Source organism: Chinchilla lanigera, unplaced genomic scaffold, assembly GCF_000276665.1.
Source record: "Chinchilla lanigera isolate Chin_1 unplaced genomic scaffold, ChiLan1.0 scaffold00022, whole genome shotgun sequence".
Taxonomy (NCBI): Eukaryota; Metazoa; Chordata; class Mammalia; order Rodentia; family Chinchillidae; genus Chinchilla; species Chinchilla lanigera.
Window position 1 is genome coordinate 7,083,906 of NW_004955423.1, and position 18,383 is coordinate 7,102,288.

Genomic DNA, 18,383 nt, shown 5'->3' on the forward strand with positions numbered 1-18,383 from the left:
GAAGCTTAGGGACCACGCAAGGCCTGAAACTTCTAAAGCATGAGCCAAAATCTCTCTCCTCGTTAAAGTTCTGGCTGTCAGGAATGTTATCCCAGAAACAAGGACATTAAGATACAAACTGTTGATATTTGTTAGTCCTATTTTGCAGACCAGGAAAACAGCCTCAAGGGAGTTATTTGTTCAAGGTCAGATTCTAAGTGCTGGAGCTTCAGAGATGGCTTTCTAGGGTACAAACTGCCTGTCTTTTATGGCCAATTGTAGATTTCTCCATACCTTTGAACTGCATCTTTTAAAGTTAACTTCCAGATGCCCAGCTATAATATCCAGAATATACCCATGGTAAAGGGCCATGAAGAGAGACAAGTACTACATGTTACGGACATACAGAGATGTTACAGTTTATATCTACGTGCCCCTTCACAACGTGCTCACAGGTGAGAGGTGACAGGATCGTGGGTGCCTGATACTGTTGGTCCCGATGGGTTTCTAGCTGGGCATGGTGGAGGTGGGGTAGAAGGGGGTGGGAAGAGGTAGGGCGCTGTGGGCGTGGCCTATAAGGGTATTACATATCCCTGGGTCCTCTCCTAATTGCTGCTTCTTCCTGCCTGCCAGGCCATGAACTTTTTGTCCTCTGACATGCCCGTCTGCCATGCTGCCCTGCCTCAGATCCAGCCAACGATAGATTGAAACCTCTACAAACTGAGTACAGTAATCCTTTTTCCCAGCACTCGGGAGGCTGAGGCAGGAAGACTGCTGTGAGCTCGAGGCCAGCCTGGGCTACATATTGAGTTCAAGGCCAGCCTGAACTACATAATAAGACCCTGTCTCAAAAACAAAGCAAGTTTCATAGTTTAACAGTTTTTATGGTTGTGTCTTTCATTTCTGCATTTAACACATGCTTTGTTAAGAATTTTTTTCATATTAGTTTAATTTTTATCATTTATCATTAAAAAGACTGACAAAAGTTCCCAGAACACATATTTGAAAAAAGGCCCAATAATTTGGACCTTGATACATACTTTTAGTTGTATTTAACTTGTTTAATAAATAACTTCTTTAAATTGAAAAACAAAAACAAGTCAAAACCCAAACCAAAAAAATCCTTTTCCTCCTCTAACTTGTGGGTGTTGGGTATTTTGTCCCAGCAAAAAGGAAGTAACTAAAATGCAAGCCAAAAAGCAAGGATATCTTATTAAGAGCTGGATGTAGCTTGTGGCAGAGCACTTGCCTAGCATGTATGAGGTCCTGGGTTTGATCTTTAGCACCATGAAACAACAAAAAAGTGAGTTAGAAAAAGGCTACCTCAGTAAGTTGGTCAAAAAAGGGCAAACTCAGGAAGTGCTCCTTTCAACACAGAGCTATCGAGCAGGAGAAGGAATGGGTAGCTAACTCTTAGGGATCATCTTTTTTGTTTCCTTTAACAGGTTTTAAGCACTAAATATATTACCTAGGAGTTCACGGTACACTAAATAGGCCCTTGATATATCTTAAAACTGTCTTACTGGCTTAGTCCATGCTACTAGAAGAAAAGGCAAACCATAAAGAGAACAGTGATTTTAATAAAATCTTTCCTTGTCGGCTGCACTGGCTATTCCTGAAATACAAAAGGGGGCAGGCATCTTCAGGTAGCTACACTGTTTGCTATTTTTTGTTTTGTTGCAAGGGGCCTCTGCCGTGCTGTTGGCAACGAAGGTGAAACGGTGCAATGAGGACAAGGTACAGTCAGCAATCAGGGAGATCCTGTCGGAGAAAGAACATGGGCAGACAGTGATTCGAGGTTTGCATTTTTGTACTTGTTCCTACTGGAGGAAAATTCAGAAAATAGAACTCCTGCTTTAAAGTACAGCCAGTAGAGCTGGGGATATAGCTCAGGGGCACAAGTGCCTGCCTGGCAAGCGCAAGGTCCTGAGTTTGATTCCCGGTACCAAAAAAAAAGAAAGACAGTCAGTAATATTAATAGTACCATGATAACATACAGGTTTAGGCAACGAACATTGTACCCAAATTTGTTTTTCAGATATTTCCCCAAACCTCGAATTCCAACAAGATCAATTCATTTACAACTCTAAAGCAAGCAACAGAGGTGGAGTTTTCTTTCTCTTGAAAGAGTGCAAACTGTTCTACTCTCAGTATTCTGAGTGTTATATGGGTACCACTTGATGGCCTATACTGTTCAAATTCAGTGAAGTATGAACAAAGCCAGTTTGGGAATAAGCAAGTCCTGCCTTTTTCCCCTTTTCTCATGGGAGATTTGCACATACAGAGAACAGTTTCAGAACCAGGAGCATCTATGCTTCAGGTTTGTAAGTGAGGAGGCACTAACAGAAAAAAAAAGCATTCAGCTGCCTTCATTCGTATTCATCAAAATATCTTGTTATGAAGTGACAAAATTAAGATCTTGTGGCATGAGAAGGGAGATCAGCTTCCTAGCAACATTCCAAACTACTTTATAAATGCTGTGGGTTCTTAGTATGCGCCAGGACTTTACACCTATCCTATCCAACCTTTACAACAATCCTGTTATTTCTGTCCACTAAAGTCACACTGCTAAATGCAGGCCCATTTGTCGCTCAGATCCATGCCCTGTTACGCCTTTGTGGGAACAGATCAAATTTTGTTTTGAAATTTCATCACTGAACCAGTATTTTATTCAATCGAATACAGAATTTTTTAAAAATCCACCATTATGCAGAACAATGAGCCAATGGCTGGGAACTGAGATTCTTCTCCTTTAAAGGTCAAAATAACAATCACCACAGGTAACATTTTCTCAAACAAACATTACAGACATTCTAAACTCTACAATAAAGGTTAATCAGATCAACTTTTTTTTCCTTGAAATTTCCTTTTTATTCTAACGGCCCTCTCCTTCTGTTTTCCTGTTTCTTCTGGTTAAGTGTACACCCTAAGTATAACTTAAGACATTTTCTCTCTGAAATTTCAATACCAAGGATTAAGTACAAGCAAGAGCAGCAGAAGCATGTCAGTTCAGATACAGTGTCACAAGTAAGCCATGAAATCACTGTAAGCCAATGAGGACACTTGCTTTCCTGGTGTCAGCAATATCGGAGTTAAGGTGATGGTGCTGAACAATTAGTCAACTTGGAAAATGTCCACTAGTGTCAAAGCCACAGAAGAAAATATTAAGACAGGACACCAAGCCACTTTTCCCCTTCCCACTGAGTGTTTATTTTGTAGCTTTTTTTTTTTTTTAATCAGGTAGTCAACTGAAACACTCAGGAAAGCTGGCGGAATGTTGAGGAAAAGGAGTGATTATCTCTCTAACAGGTGTGACAAAATGGTTTCAAATTGGAACCAGTTCTGCATAAATCAACTGAGGGTAGGCAGGGTCGAAGGGGGACAGTAATGAGCATCTTCCAACATGACTGTGCGGGAGGAGAAGGCATTGTTTAGCTATTTATAAAAGTCTGTAAAACATACAATCCATGTTTCTTTAAATTGAATTCGATACTGCTTTAGAGAGGCTCACACACCTGACTCTCAACCAAAATCTACAAAAGCTGTCTAAAAAAATCAGATAGACTGCACCAGTGTCCCTCAGGCATAGGCTTGCCAGGGATGAGTTTTAAAGAGATCATTATCAGGGGCTTTGTCATAAATAGCAAGGCAAAGGTCACAAAGCTGCAGAAACTTAAAATCTGACTAAATGATCACACATTTCAATTTCTAAAATTCCCACTCCTGGATCAAAAAACAAGCTCTGCTCCCGCGAAGCTGCCCTGGGCAGTACATTTGAAACACGACTGCTTTTCCCCTCAAAAGGCTGCTTGACGAGCAGTTCGGTTGGCATCACACAGCACCTTTGCATCAGGTACATGGATGCAAAACTTAACAGCAACTACCCCATTTCCTTAGAAAGTAACTTATGCTAATTTAAGAAGTAAATTTCAAATTAAACCACAGAAACACTTGGGCCTCTTAAAGTCAAACTTCCAAAAAGGTTAGAATACCAAGTACTTCTCATAATAAAGGATTCTAAGACCGTAGGTGTGTTTGACAATGACCAATGAAAGGGAAAATCCAACTAGATGATTTACACAGATGTTCTCTATGTACAGAATTTAAGTATAAAGTATTAAAATACCAGGTATGCATATGGGAACCAGCCTTTAAATTTTTCTAGTGCTTTTAGAATTTTTATTTAATTTTATCAAAAGAGAATCACTGTCTACAAACTATTTTAACTATGCAAACACAATGACCAAATCATCTGCAGTATCAAATACTGTTTAGTAAATCACTGAGGACACTGACAATTATAGGAATTTCCAATGGGATATAGAAAGAGAAAGAACAACAGATTTTAAATTATAGGCATTAACTAAATTTTTAGAAAATAAAATTGGAAATTTAAAACTCAGTACGTTTAAATTCTAATTTTCAATAGTTTAAATCTACTCATAAGGAAGTCAGATGCACCCAATATTTTAGAAATTGCACGAATGCAAATGGCTGATAGAAAAGTAATTTCCATGCAATTTTTCATATGTTGCTGTCAGATATATTTAAGTGATAATTTACAGGTTAAAGCGCTGGGTAACATAAAAATATATCTTCCCCATTACATTTTAAAACAGTCACAATAATTTATCAACAGTTGTCATTTCACAATAATTAGAAAACAGGAGTTGATACAAGTTGAACAAAAAGCTTTTTTTCTCTCTTTTAGGAAATAAACATAGATTCAGATTTATATATATGTATGTGTGTGTGTGTATGTGTGTACACACTTAACATTATCTTTAAAATTCAAAGTGGTTATTTTATTTTTTATTATAAAAAAAATCCCCTTATGGTCAAAATACTGAAAAAACGCTGAGATTGAAAAAAGATAACCACATTTGCCACTTAAAAAAAAAATACATACTGTCTCAGTGTTTCTACTTACTTGATTGTAAAGTTATGTTCTTATAAGGACTCAGACCCTAGGACTATACTGCACCAGACAGAATGAAGTCTACCCCATTTTTTCAGTCTTCAGAAAGGACACTTCTGACCCACTCTGAAGATAAAATAAATGCCCCTATTCTGTTTTTTGGCATGTTTAAAGAAAATTTATTACAGTTACAGACATGTTGCCATTAACCCCCTTGAAATCCTCCTCCTCACTTCAAACACTTACTCTGAACTGTTAAACTGGGAAAGAAAACATGTCCATGTGGAAGCAATATACACAGAAGTTAATGAATCTGTGGGAGAGACTGCATGAATCAGAAAGCTATTCTTTGGATTTAAGTTATACTTTTGTAAGTATATAAACTCTTTCAGGCCACTAGAGTAAGATACAAAAGTGATTTCTCTATAAATAATGATTTCTCTAGCTGCACAGCCTGGTAGCTCATGGACCATATCTGGCATGTCATCTGTTTTTGTAAATAAGGTTTCATTGGAACATAATCATGCTCATTTATTTCCCCAGCATCTGTGGCTGCTTTTTTGTAAGAATGACAGCAGTATGGCTGCGCAGAGATTTAAAATATTTATTTTCTGGTCCTTTACAGCAAAACTGTACTGACCCTTGATATAGCGTACTAAGTGCTAGTCTAGCTACCTCAGAGTTAATGCACCTCAAACTTTTAGCATGTACTCCAAGAATAATCTGGGTTTGCTCATTATTAAGTAAATGTAAAACAACCCATCTCAAAGTGGTGTTTTATATTTGGGCAAAGAAACAATTTGTGTATGTTTTCAGCAAAAACCTGTAAAAGTTAATTTTTTAAAAAAGGAAAAAAAAAAAAAAAAAAAGGAAAGGAAAAAGAAAACCAAATAAGGAAAGTATGCCTGGCTATGTTCTCTCAGTATTTTTATATTATTGGGGAAAAGGGTTGTAAAAAGTTTCTGTTATCCCCTTAGCTTTTTAGTTTATAAATATTTTGATACATGGTGCTCCCCTTTCTCCCCTCCCACACAAGAACCTTTAAGGCAATCTCCCTAAGATGCTTAATTTGATGAAGCCTTGTTCAGAAATATTTACTTACACTAAACATATTAAAGATTATCTTTTTAGAAAATATTTCTAAAATTCTTTAGAGGAGGAAGAAGATAAAGAATGCCCAAGAAAATTAAATTCTGAAAAACATACTTTAAAAACTATAGGTAGGAAATAGCTACCATTTCTGAATGGTAGCGCACAGTAAACCACCCAAAGAAAAATCTTTAAAATGTGAAGAGCAAGGCTTCCCTGCCCCTACTCAGCTAACGGAAGTTTATTTCCAGCAGAACCTCCTAAGCTCGAGCAGCTGCTCATGAATCTCATAAGAGTTTGCAGGTGTTTCATATTTCAATAGCCGCTGAAACATGGAAGATAGAACACTCAAGATATTTATCAAACACAGATTTATATCAAGATAAACTTTTTTTCACAAAGCTTAAAAGTGGACATTTCCTTTTCTTTGTTAAAAAATGAATGGTACGAAACTCTGCGTCAAAGGTGTTTCTATAATAACACCTTGCGCTTATGTCCCACTTTACAAAGTGCTGTCACACGCCATCTCACTAGTCCTCACAACAGCCCTGTGAGGTAGGTACAGCAGGTATTATGATCCTCATTTCAAGATGAGGAAACTGAGGCAAAGAGAGGCCAAGTGTCTTGCCCAAGAACACACAGCTGGAAACTGCAGAGCCAGGAGCACAAATTAAACTGTTCTGACTCCTTATCTAGTACTCTTTCCACTATAGCTACTGTCTCCAGTTATGAATAATGTATTCTATCAAAATCGAAAGGTTATGGAACTTCACTTTAGTGATTTCTTAATAGTAAAGTTAAATGAGAAATACAAGAGAGCGGGTCAGATGATTTTACTTGACATAGTAAAACTGGTGGAAAACCACTTTTGTCTAATTACTTGTAACTTTTTGGTCCAAATACATAAAATATGCAATATTTACAGCATTTTTCCTTTTCTTTGTAAATGCAACGCTTTAAAACACATTATAAAGCACCTCAGTAAAAATAGTCTACAGGTAAAAGTACAGAAGAAGTAGGAAAATCCTACCCATACCACAGCTCACTAATGGAGTCATAATATAGAGTCACTGATACTTCAGTTTACAGCTTTACAGATAACTCATGGAGAAACAAATACTAAACTCACTCTTCTGACAGTAACGTGTGGAAGTCTTCACCGAAACTTCAGCTAACGCCAACCTTTTTAGAGCTACCTTCCAATCTTAGATACTGGGGAGACAGGAAGAAGAAATACTGTTTTGACTCTTTATCTTTTTACAGTATTCATGGTTTAAACTGGATTTTAAACACTAATGATCATCATCCCAAAAAAACCCCAAACCGACCTACATTAATACGGGCAAATCCAACTATACCAAAAGCATTTCTCAGCAACATGATCAAACATTCTAACAAATTTCATGAGACATGATTCACAGAAACAAAGCACAAGCGGCCGAACAGTTATTAACACTATTCAGAAGAGGTGTATAACGCAAACCTCTGGAGAAGGTGGAAGTGGCAAATGGATTTATCTTCAGTCACAGTTGGGAAAAAAAATGCTTTGTCAAAAACAAAAATATTAGAACCACTTTCTGAAACTGTATTTAGCCTGCCACGTGTTCATTTTAAGGGATGTAAGTTTTTTTCCCCTTCCACACAGGAGGTTGTAACTGTCACGAAAATTTAAACAGAAGAAAAATGCCTGAAACTTAAATTTAGAACACTGACATACCAGCCAGTATTTATTTCCTTGATGTTACTGTTTTCTAGTGTAGCCCAATATAAATTGTCTTATACATGTATCAGCAATCCACGATGTGAAGCTGAGAACAGAGGTGAAGACAGGGTCACAGTTCTAGTTCCAGAATCTAATAGTCACAACTTGTACTCAGTTTGATTTAGGGTAAATCTTTTCATAGAAAAAGTTTTGCGTAAGAATGTAGAGGTCTCCATCTTTTTCTCGAACAGCATGGGCTCTAATGAACTGGAACTGCTCTAGTGCAAACTCATAGAACTCATTCTCCATTTTCCAAATGTCAGACTGCTGCAGTTTTGCAATGGTTTGTTTAGTTGGGAGTTTCTTCTCCGTGGTTTTCCTAAGATGAGATTTCTTTCCTACTTACAAAGGAAAAAAGGAAAAGGTAAAATTTCTTAAAGAACACATGAAAAATCAATGCCTATTTATTTAAAAAGATGGTTTAACACTGGACAGGTAATATAATTATATTAATACAATTTAGTCAAATATGGAATACTAATTATACCAGAACTGTGAACTACTCCTACAGAACGTAAATCCTTAACATGTTAAAGACTTAATGAAATGTCACATTGAAAATATAAAGATCACCACTCAGCAGACTGTCACCTCAAGCACTACATTTTCCAGTGCTTGGTGCTGACTAATTTATTTTTAAAATATAATATCTACTGCCAAATTTAATTCTAATTTTCCATAACCTGTTATGGAAAACCTGTTATAATTAGTTATAATCATATAGAAGGTAGGGCATACGCATATTCTAAGAGTTCCTATGATTGCATCTTTGATCAAGCAACAGCCAAAAGTAAAAAAAAAAAAAAAAGGAAAAAAGTGAAACTGGACCAGGACGGTCACTTTCAGATATGTCACCCTTTGAGGCCGCTGAGGTACACTTACACACATACTGTAGCAGTCACTGCACACGATGCGTATGTTAGTGTGTTTCAGTCCCTCATCCCAACCCTACTATAAAATGGTGGGAGGCACGTCTAAGTGCTTAATATACAGTTTTAAATCTGGCATTATTGAATATGACACATTTCTAAGGCTGATTCTGTAGTCTGAATTGTTCCGCTATTCTTAATTCTCACCTAATGCACATTTATTCATGTACAAAATGTTTAACAAACATTATCTGTGTGCCAGGCACTATCTTTTATTGAAAATACTAAATAGAAACAATACACCTCCCTTTCTAGAGCTATTTACTATATTTTACTGAAGAAACTTCAAATTATATACATTTTTCAAGTTGTAAACAAATAAAAAGCTAGGGTCAGTTTTAAAAAGAAATTCCTTATTTATATACCTGTACGATAGAGCTCTGTAGCACCCCTGAAAAACCTCGGCAAAGCTGCCTCCAGTAACATGATAAAATCTTCAAGCTCTTCAGTAACTCCCACCAGAAAGTACTCATTAATTAGATTATACTTGGCTTGATCCATAGCCCACCTGCTTCCCACATTCCTGAAACCAAAGAAAAGGAATTAAAAATTTGGGTGTGAAATCTGTGATGTATTTCTTATGTCTCTGAAACTGTATATTATGCAGAAAATAGATAAAAACACATGTACATTCATAGCTCTAATGCTCTTCTAATATCAGCCTTTGGGAGGCACATCTGTTTTTAATTTCTTTGCTTTCATATCTAGTGCTAATTCAGATTTTGCTAGAGGACTCGATATAATCAAAGTTTACTTTAAGGACAGTTTACAAAGTGCACATATGTAACAGATATGATTTAATGTGAGTGAATTTCATTTTTTGTACTTCTTTTTTCATTTTAAGAACTTTTTCCCCTCTTGAGACAGAGTTTCAATGTGAAGCCCAGGCTAGCGATGAACTCTGAATCCTGCACTAGTGTCCCAAGGTTCTGGGATTCTATGTCTGCTCTACCACACCAGACTTAAGAGCTCTTTAGTAAGATCTTAGCATTTGTGTTCAGTGCTTATCTTGTGAATTTAGTGTTTTTGATGAGCTTAGTGCTTCCTGAAGTTTCTGACAACAAAAATATAAGAAATGGCTTTACTACTGGGCTCTTATTTTTACTGGGCTCTTTATTACCAGGCTCTTATTTTTACTTATAATGTCAGTAAATAGAGTTTGCCCTAAGTACATTCTTTTTAGCACTAAAGCCTTTAAATTTCAAGTCTGTCTTTAGGTAGCTAGAACTGGCGGCTTCACGTTTCTAACTTTGTTTTCTCAGCTATTTAAAAAAAAGGTAGAGGGAGGAGAAATTAAATGAGTAGATTTCTAAGGTCTGCCTCCGTTTTCCATGAAACAAATGAAAGAAATTAAAGTCTTGAAAATGCCCAGTAGAGCAGTACTCTACTGTTTGTGAAGGCAGAGCTTGAAACTTTTTCTACGAAGGGCCAAGAAAAAGTACTTGAGGCCTCCCCGGTTACTGTGTGCCTTAGATCATAACCACACAACTCTGCTGCAGCATGAGAGTGGCTACAGATAATAAGTGAACAGATAGGACTGTGTCCTAATAAAACTTTATTTACCAAAAAGAAAAAGGGGGAGGCACCCAATGAAGTCTGCATGGGGCAGTTTGCTAGCCCCTATGCTACGGAAATGGTTAAAACCCAAGAAGACGGTTTTCCTGTTTCTAATTCTTCCTGTGCTATCACAACGCTTTGAAAAAATCTACTGTATAGGACTTTATACTTCACAGTTATCTAATAATATCTCAAATAATGAAGAAAGTCTCTGCATTTCTCATTATGGCTTTAAGGAATATACTTTGAATTTGTTTCTATTTTTTCCATTCAAATGATTGAATAGAATAAAAAATGCACAATTATTAAACACTCAACACATTCTTAGGAAATAAGTTCTTTATTAAAGATAAAATATCTTTATTTTCCACCTCATGTTTATTAGCAGGCTAAACCACAACCACAACCTTGGCTCTGCTTTAAAAAATCAACTTAATAGTAAAACCAGGTAAATAATTTACCTATTAAACCTCTTCTTAAAGTAACAAGGCTAAAACAGTAATTGTAAGACAAAATAGTTTGTCAAATGACCTCTGGTCTCTAATTAAGACTTCTACTGAAATAAAAACAGAACACCAAAAATAAACAAAAAAAATTCTTTTAAAAAACAACTGAAAGACACTGTCAAGATAACATATGAATAATCTTTTAAATGCATATAAAAGTAAACAGAAAACTAGGTATTAATTACATGTTATTTTTGGTCTAGTCTTCACTAATTCCCCTCTATGCAGTTTTTGATTTAACATATTCTTACTTATGAAATGCAGATTATAGAAATAATAAGGAAAATGATCAGTTTAAACGAACTGTATCTTCCTACCAGCATTCCGAGCTATGGCCACAGAAGAATGGGATCTGAAGCCAGAGCTTCTCTGGGGCACAGTCTGAGCCGCCCTCAGCTACACATTCATCAAAAGTCTGAAACAAAGACAAAGGAACACCGGTAAGTCATAAAGCCAAGTTTCCCTTACTTCTTAATTACTTACTGTGGTAAGTTATTAAATAAATGGGTGCAAGTTGGCAAGATAATAAACTGAGAGGAATGGGCAAGTTATACAAGTATATACTCCAGATAGTGAGGAAAGTTAAATATGGGTTTTTCTCATGATTTTTCTTCTATGCAAATGTTTATAAGAATTCTTTACTATATGAAGGGACACCCCCCCTATAATAATTTGTTCTCAAAAATAACTACTGGTTTGTGTCAAATTTGTGTATTTATATTTTCTAACCAAGGGAAATTATCCCTTTGAGATGATATGACATAGAAATTTAGCAGAGAAAAGCCCTGGGAGGTGGTTCTCCCGGAGAAGCCTACAAATACAACCTGTTATTTCCACAAAGAGGAAGTATGCAAGAGTAGAAAGAACACTTGTCTTCAGCCAGAGCTCTAAGCCCCTACAACCAGATTTGACTACATTTGAGGACACCTTTAAGGTCTCTAGGTTGCATTTTTCTAATCTATACAATTAGATATTCTCAAAGGGCCTGTTTAACCAAACATCTATGAAAATAGATCCCCAAATTCCTTAAGCCTTGCTACAGGTGGAGCTAAATGACTGTCTTTCTCCTGGCAACATTAAAGGGACAACAAAGTAAACTGCAACCCGTCACTTATTTATTTTTAAACAGATGACCTCTGCTACGATACATTGAAAAGATTCATGAGTTGGGTTTGAATCCTGAACCTGGAAAACTGCAGTTCTATATTAGTTTCTTCATATAAAACACGAGAGCATAGTTTCACCTGGAGAACTAAATCCAGAGTACTACAATGCCTGGGGAACTCAATAAATGAGGTATCTTTATGTCTGTGTCTGTCTTTCTCTCTTCCTCTCCTACCTGACGGTCCAATACAATGTTTTGTTGGTCTGTGCCTCCTTGACCTCCATGGCATTTTGCCCCATCTTCTTTTTTCTGAAAAAGCTCTTGGTCTCTCCTACCACTAATATATACTTATCTACACCTGGCTTCTTTTGTTGGTCTTCCCTCCCTCTTCCTCCCTTTTGACTGTCTGATGCTACTGAGGATTCAATCTAGGCACTTTGCACTGAGTATATCCCTGGCCTTTAAAAAAATTATCGTTTATTTTGAGACAGGGTCTCTCATTTCCCAAAATGGCTTGACCCTGTGATCCTCCTCAGTCTCCCAGAGTGCTAGAATTAAAGGTGTGTGCACCACCACTGCTTGGTTCTGTTCCCTTCTGAATGCATTACCCTCATCTTCTTTGTAGGTACTTTTGGTCCGTTCTACAAAATATTCATCAATTATTTATCTTTGCATTCTTTGCTTACTCCTGCCTTGGCCCACTTATTAACATTTCCTTGGCTTATAATTTTTAGGCAAAAGACTTCCAAGTAAGTACTCACAGATCATTTCTAATAACTACTGTATATTTTAATTTGAACTCTCAGTGTTATTTCATATTCAATATTTCTGACAAAAGCATTATACCTGCTTTGTGTAGCTCAGTAATTAAAGATTTCAGAGAACATTTCCTCTCATCTCCCCCAGTTCGTATCTCTGAGGCAATGTCTTTCCAATCCATCTTCACTTTTTCACACCTTACATCCATCAGGATCTCATAGTATCACTAGTCTTTATTTTTGTAACAGTTTTCTTTATTTTACTGTGAGACTTGTGATCCTCCTGCCTCAGCCTCCTGTGTGCTGGGATCACAGGTATGTGGCATCATGCTTGGCTACATCAGATTCTTAATTGGGTTGCTTTTATACACTTCCTTCTGATATGCTCAGTGCAGTTACTAGATTAGCGTCAGTAGTCCTTCTAACATCTTTTACTCAGAAAACTTCAATAGCTTCCAATACCTTAGAAAAATGAACAAGAAGAACTTTCCCCTGCCTTCCAGGAATAATTCATACTCTGACCTGAAGTGTCAGCCGTGCTGTCTCTGTGCACAGGTCTACCTTTATCAGAATGATTTGTTTTGTAGTTTCACAACCATGTCATGTGTACCCCCAAATCTCTAGACCTTTGCTGACTATAATTACTTCTTCTGGTACTGTAGTTCCCTCAACTAACCTACTTTACCTTAAGACTATCATTCCAGAGACTACTAGAGCCTAAAATCACTCTGACTTTCTTTCAAGTTGCATGCATTAAGAATGTATTTCTTATAATAGCCAGCTCTTAGGGTCTGGATATATAAAGATACCTAAGTTTACCCACATAACTTGCTCCATGTACTTTTTAAATGAGTGTCATGCTGTATCTCCAACTATGAGGAAAACTTGAAAGCTCATGCATCATGCATGTGTTCTCCGTGGTATACTGTGTAGTGCTATACATACTGTACAGGCAATTTTTCTACGTTACCACTGGGAAGACTGCACTTTGAGGACTTACATGTACTAATAGTGGAGATGTTTTAGTGGAGATGAAAAATAACTTTTTCATGAAGTGGTTTGACAATCTTTTAGAATTCTCTCAGTTTCTTCATGTGTGTTTTTCTTTTTTAAAAAGTAAAAACACTCTGGCCTGCATTTAAGACTCAATAAGCCCCATGTGAACGGCCACTGCAAAAACTGATTATTTCCTACGCGGTTTGACTTAGACTTACATCCCTGAGCCACTTTCTAAAAATGGTTTTGTCATTTATGCCAACTTAGTTCATTAAAAAAACAAAACCCAAAACTTTTATGTATCCCTTTTTTATCTAGCCCTACTATGTCCTCATCTCCATGAAAGCTTTGGCTCAATGAACTGGGTAAGAATAGATCAGGTCTCTGATTCCATGTCCATCCATTTCTAACAGGCTTTCGCTTGTCGCATGCCATCTCTGAAGCTCAGAAGTACTCAGCTTCTTTATGCCTTTAACTGGAGTATGAGACAGGAAAACAGTGTTACTGAAGTCATTATCAATGATCTCACAATTTCCACCATTTTATATCTGCATGTGATAGTGTGTGATTCAAAGACATTTAAGATTATTTTGCTTAACTACAAGAAATTAACAGGCTGGGAATATAGCTCAGCAGCATAGTACCTGCCTGGCAAGATTGTGAGCTCTATTCCCAGTATCAAAAAAAAAAAAGAAACTACTAACATATTAAAAGAGGTTTCAATATTAAAGATCTCAAGAGAATTACTATATAAATAATTTTGAGAACTTAAATGTATACCATTAGAATTAAAACTGAGTAAGCATGTCAATAGCTATTTAATTTAAAATCCCCTAATTAGCCAATTCCTAGTTCCTACCCTAAGTATTTTGGTACTTCAAGAAAAGAGAATATTTTAAAAACCTTCCAATCTATTTTTGGCCAGTAGTTTTAATTCTGCTAACCTTTGGCAGACTAAGAATTACCTCCACAACCCATTCCTTTTTTCTTCTACAGGCCTATGCTAGCTCCTCTTGCAATGAGTGTAGTCATGTGACTGAGGTCTTACTGGAGGACTGGAGGCAGAAGTGATGCAGGAAACTTCTGGGTCACTGCCTAGAAGGAAACTGCTTGGCCCCCACTACCTTTTTTCCCAAGGGCTAGAAAGTGATATAGCAGTGACCCAAATTCAACAAATCATGTAAAGAGTGTCGAAGCAACAATATAATAGGAACCTAGGTCCCTGAAGGACAGCACGGAGCAAAGCCGCCCCAAAAGCCTGGATACTCATCTCTGGACTTTGATGTGAAAGACAAACAATGTTAACCTGTTTGTGTTTCTTTGTTTCAGCAGTTTATGAACATCTACACTAATCCACCCAACAAGTGTTTTAGTGGAAAAATAGTTTGTTTTACTTTTCTTACGGAAGAAAAATAGTTTGTTTTGCTTTCCTTACTTTTGGGAAGTGTTTGTTCTGCCAATTAAACGATGATAAAATGGCTGAGATGGACAGTAGTGGGGAAGACAGGAAGAAAAACAACAGCAACAATAAAACCTATGAATGATCGCAGACTGGTTATATGTAGGAGTTTCAGATTTTAGCATGTTAGAAATTCTCCCATTTAATGTAAATATTTGATAAATAAACCAACTGTTTCCTAATGAAAGAGCTCAAATTAGACAGCTCAATTCTAGCTTCCATGTACACAATGTTACGAAGCACTGAGCATTTACGGTCCACCGCTGGGCGCCTCCAAAGGTCACGTCAGCACAAAGGCCTTTCCACTCACACCACAGGGACCCTCACACAAATGTGTGAACTAGTCATCTAGTTCACATGAGTCACATTTCAAAACTAGGGTTTTCTATAACTGAATAATTTTCTTATAAAACTTCGAGCCCCCGAAAAGTAAAACAAAATCAAGAAAAATGCTCTAGACTAACGCTGGCAAACCTTTGAGAGCTCTTAATGATACAGACAGCCCGCGGCAGCACACGGGCCACAGGCTCACCACCACTGCGCCAGACCTTTTCCCTGTCTCTCAAAACCCAGCTTAATACACCAGAGTAATGAAAAGTTCTTAAGATACAATCAGTCTTTTCACTTAAAAGCAACTTTTGCTTAGAAAAGCTAGATACAAATGATTTTAAATGCCATGAATATTTCCAGTCCTCACTTCAGTGACCTCTGAAATCAAAGCTCTTTTCCCTTCCATTTCAGGACTTGCCAGCTGTCTTCTGATTCTCTTCCATCGGTCTCTTTAGCATGCTCCCTTCTCTAGCTGCTTGTTCTTTAAATGTTAGCACTCCCCAGAGCTACATGCCTTTTCATCTGGTCATTTTTCACACCATGTTTTTCACATGCAATTTTATTCAATCCCATGGTTTCAATTTCTACCTAATGTTGATGACTCGCTCCCAATTTGTTACACCTATTTCTTGAAGTACAAACAGATTTTTCTAGGGGGCATCTCCTCTTACTTACACATGACTCAAAGTCATGTCCAACTGGAACTCATCATCCCATCCTTCAAATTCATTACGACTCACTCTTCTCCTTTTTCTCTAACTTCCTATGGTCCAAACAGAAACCTAGCAAGAGGAGAGCTCAAGGCTGACTCTGAGTTGTCCATTACATAGATAAAGGGAACTTTTACTGAGATAGAGGCTCTTAGTTCACAATGAAAAGTTATAAAACCTTTAAATATGCCAGCTGCAAAGCTGTTATAGTATATTGATTCCCTGTGGTGCTTTTTACACATAAAATACTTCCTGAGGAAATTAATACAGTCCAAAATGGCTTTGTGAGGCAGTAAAGTAAAATTCATGTTCCATAAACAAAACATGTCAGGAAAATGTGAATTATTAAGGACCATAAGGCAAATATTTGTAAGCCAACAATTAGGATTACGTAGCACTAAGTATGGAATACTTCTAACCCCGTTATTATTTTTGCAAGACAGTACCTATTTTTAAGTAAGGTATGCTAAATGCACTATAATTCTAATAGCTGTCTTTAAGTTTACTTAATTCAGAATAAGAAATACAAAAAGCAAATTGAGATAGAAACTGTGATCTCTAGAGCCAGTAAATATTTCCTGATACATGTAAGCTCACTCTTTTTATGTTTTTATATAGAGCATCCACACATTTGCTCTTTTTATTAGTATAACCCCTTTGGTGTTCTGTTGGTAAAAAAATAAAATTTAACAACCTATTAGAGCAGTAAAGAGTTGAAATCCTGTGAGTGATGAGTTTAGCAGTGCAGTAAATATCTTAATGTCATTATGGCTATTCCAACTGGGCATTTGGTGACATTTTCTCAAAATAAATAAATTGTGCTTTTTACTTGAAAGAAAACAACCGATGGTGTTCAGTAACTGAGTGATTCTTAACTGTGAGCTGTTTAATTCCCTGATGGTATCTGGCAATGTTTGGAGACATTTCCGATTCTTACAAGCGAGGTGTGGGGATGCTACCAATTCGAGGCCAGGAAAGCCTTTAAATGTTCTCTTACGCACAGGCGGTGCCCATTACAAATAACTATGAGACCCAGAACAACAATGATGAGGTTGAGAAACCCAGAAATAGTCTGTGATAAAAGTTAACCTTTGACACAAAAAATAAAATTTTTGGAAAATTTGTATTTACCTCTATAACCCTGACAAAAGCCTTAAGTCTCTTCTGACATAATCTCTGGTGATATTCATAAATGTGAATTTTTGATATCATATAATAAAATGGACACCTAACTAAATGAACCAGTAGGTTTTAAATTAAGTTTGGTTAAAAGACTGAATGCATTTTCATGTGGCAGAGTATAAAAAGTTCACATTGCAACTAAGAAACTACCACCTGTCAAGGTTTAGTGTAATAGTGAAAGAAGAACAGTCACAATTTTCTGAAAAGGCTATTAAAATTGTCTCTCTTCTAGTTACCTATCTGTATGAAGCTGTGTTTTCTTTATAGACTTCAACCAAAAAAAGGTAAATTAACAGAATTCAGAAAGGGACACAAAAATCAGGCTATCTGTATTAAGTCAGATACAAAAAGATTTTTGTACAAAGGTAAAATGATGCCACTCTTACTTTTGAAGCTGAAGGAATGGTTATTTGCACTAAAATATTATTTATATTAACACAAGATAAGTTTCCTGTTACTTTTACATTAACTTAAAAACACTTCTCAGTAAATTGGGAATTTGTAATATTGGTAAATATTAATACAGTAGATTTAGCTCACATAAATAAAAGTTCTCTGGAAGTTAAGAAATCTACCAAATAAAACCAATCTTTTGTTTCTTACTGAAGATCAACTGAAAGTATCTGAAGTGTACAGATATCAGAAATGTCTTTCCAATTACTGTCTGATAATGTAAGCAGAGAGCAGTTCAGGTCACTGGGAGGCTGCGGTTTAAACCATAATAGTTGTTCTAAGTGCTGAACTGAATGAAGCTATTCAGACATTTTTTAGAATGGCAGCCACTGTAAGTTATATAAATGTAATCATGGCCACCCTTTAATCTCCGCTACCTTCAAATATCCCTCCATTTTTAGGAATGTTATAGGCACAAAGTCTTAAAACTTTAAAGATATGAGTTTAATGAAGATTCTTGCAAGCTAAATATATTAAGGAGTTATCTGCAATAAAACATTAAGTAACATATAAGGTCCTAGAATGCTATCAACATTTGTTTCATGAGAAACATGATGAATTATTTAGTATGTCTAATGTTTCATATCTGAAAAGGTCCATTCTATCACAAAATATTTCTATCACAAAACAGTGAAACTTCATACTTTAAT

The 18,383-nt window shown here is 36.5% G+C and overlaps 1 protein-coding gene across 2 annotated transcripts in view; it reads right to left on the reverse strand.

The window, feature by feature from the left end:
- Positions 1–6,340: 6,340 nt before the first annotated feature.
- Positions 6,341–18,383, reverse strand: part of Hs2st1 (heparan sulfate 2-O-sulfotransferase 1) — a gene marked incomplete in the record, with an annotated part of 163,363 nt that continues 151,320 nt past the window's right edge. Inside the window, 3 exon segments of one of the 2 annotated variants that reach the window (XM_005385118.2) lie at positions 6,341–8,089; positions 9,043–9,200; positions 11,058–11,155. In XM_005385118.2, the coding sequence (XP_005385175.1) occupies positions 7,860–8,089; positions 9,043–9,200; positions 11,058–11,155 (486 nt within the window). 2 annotated transcript variants of the gene reach the window in all.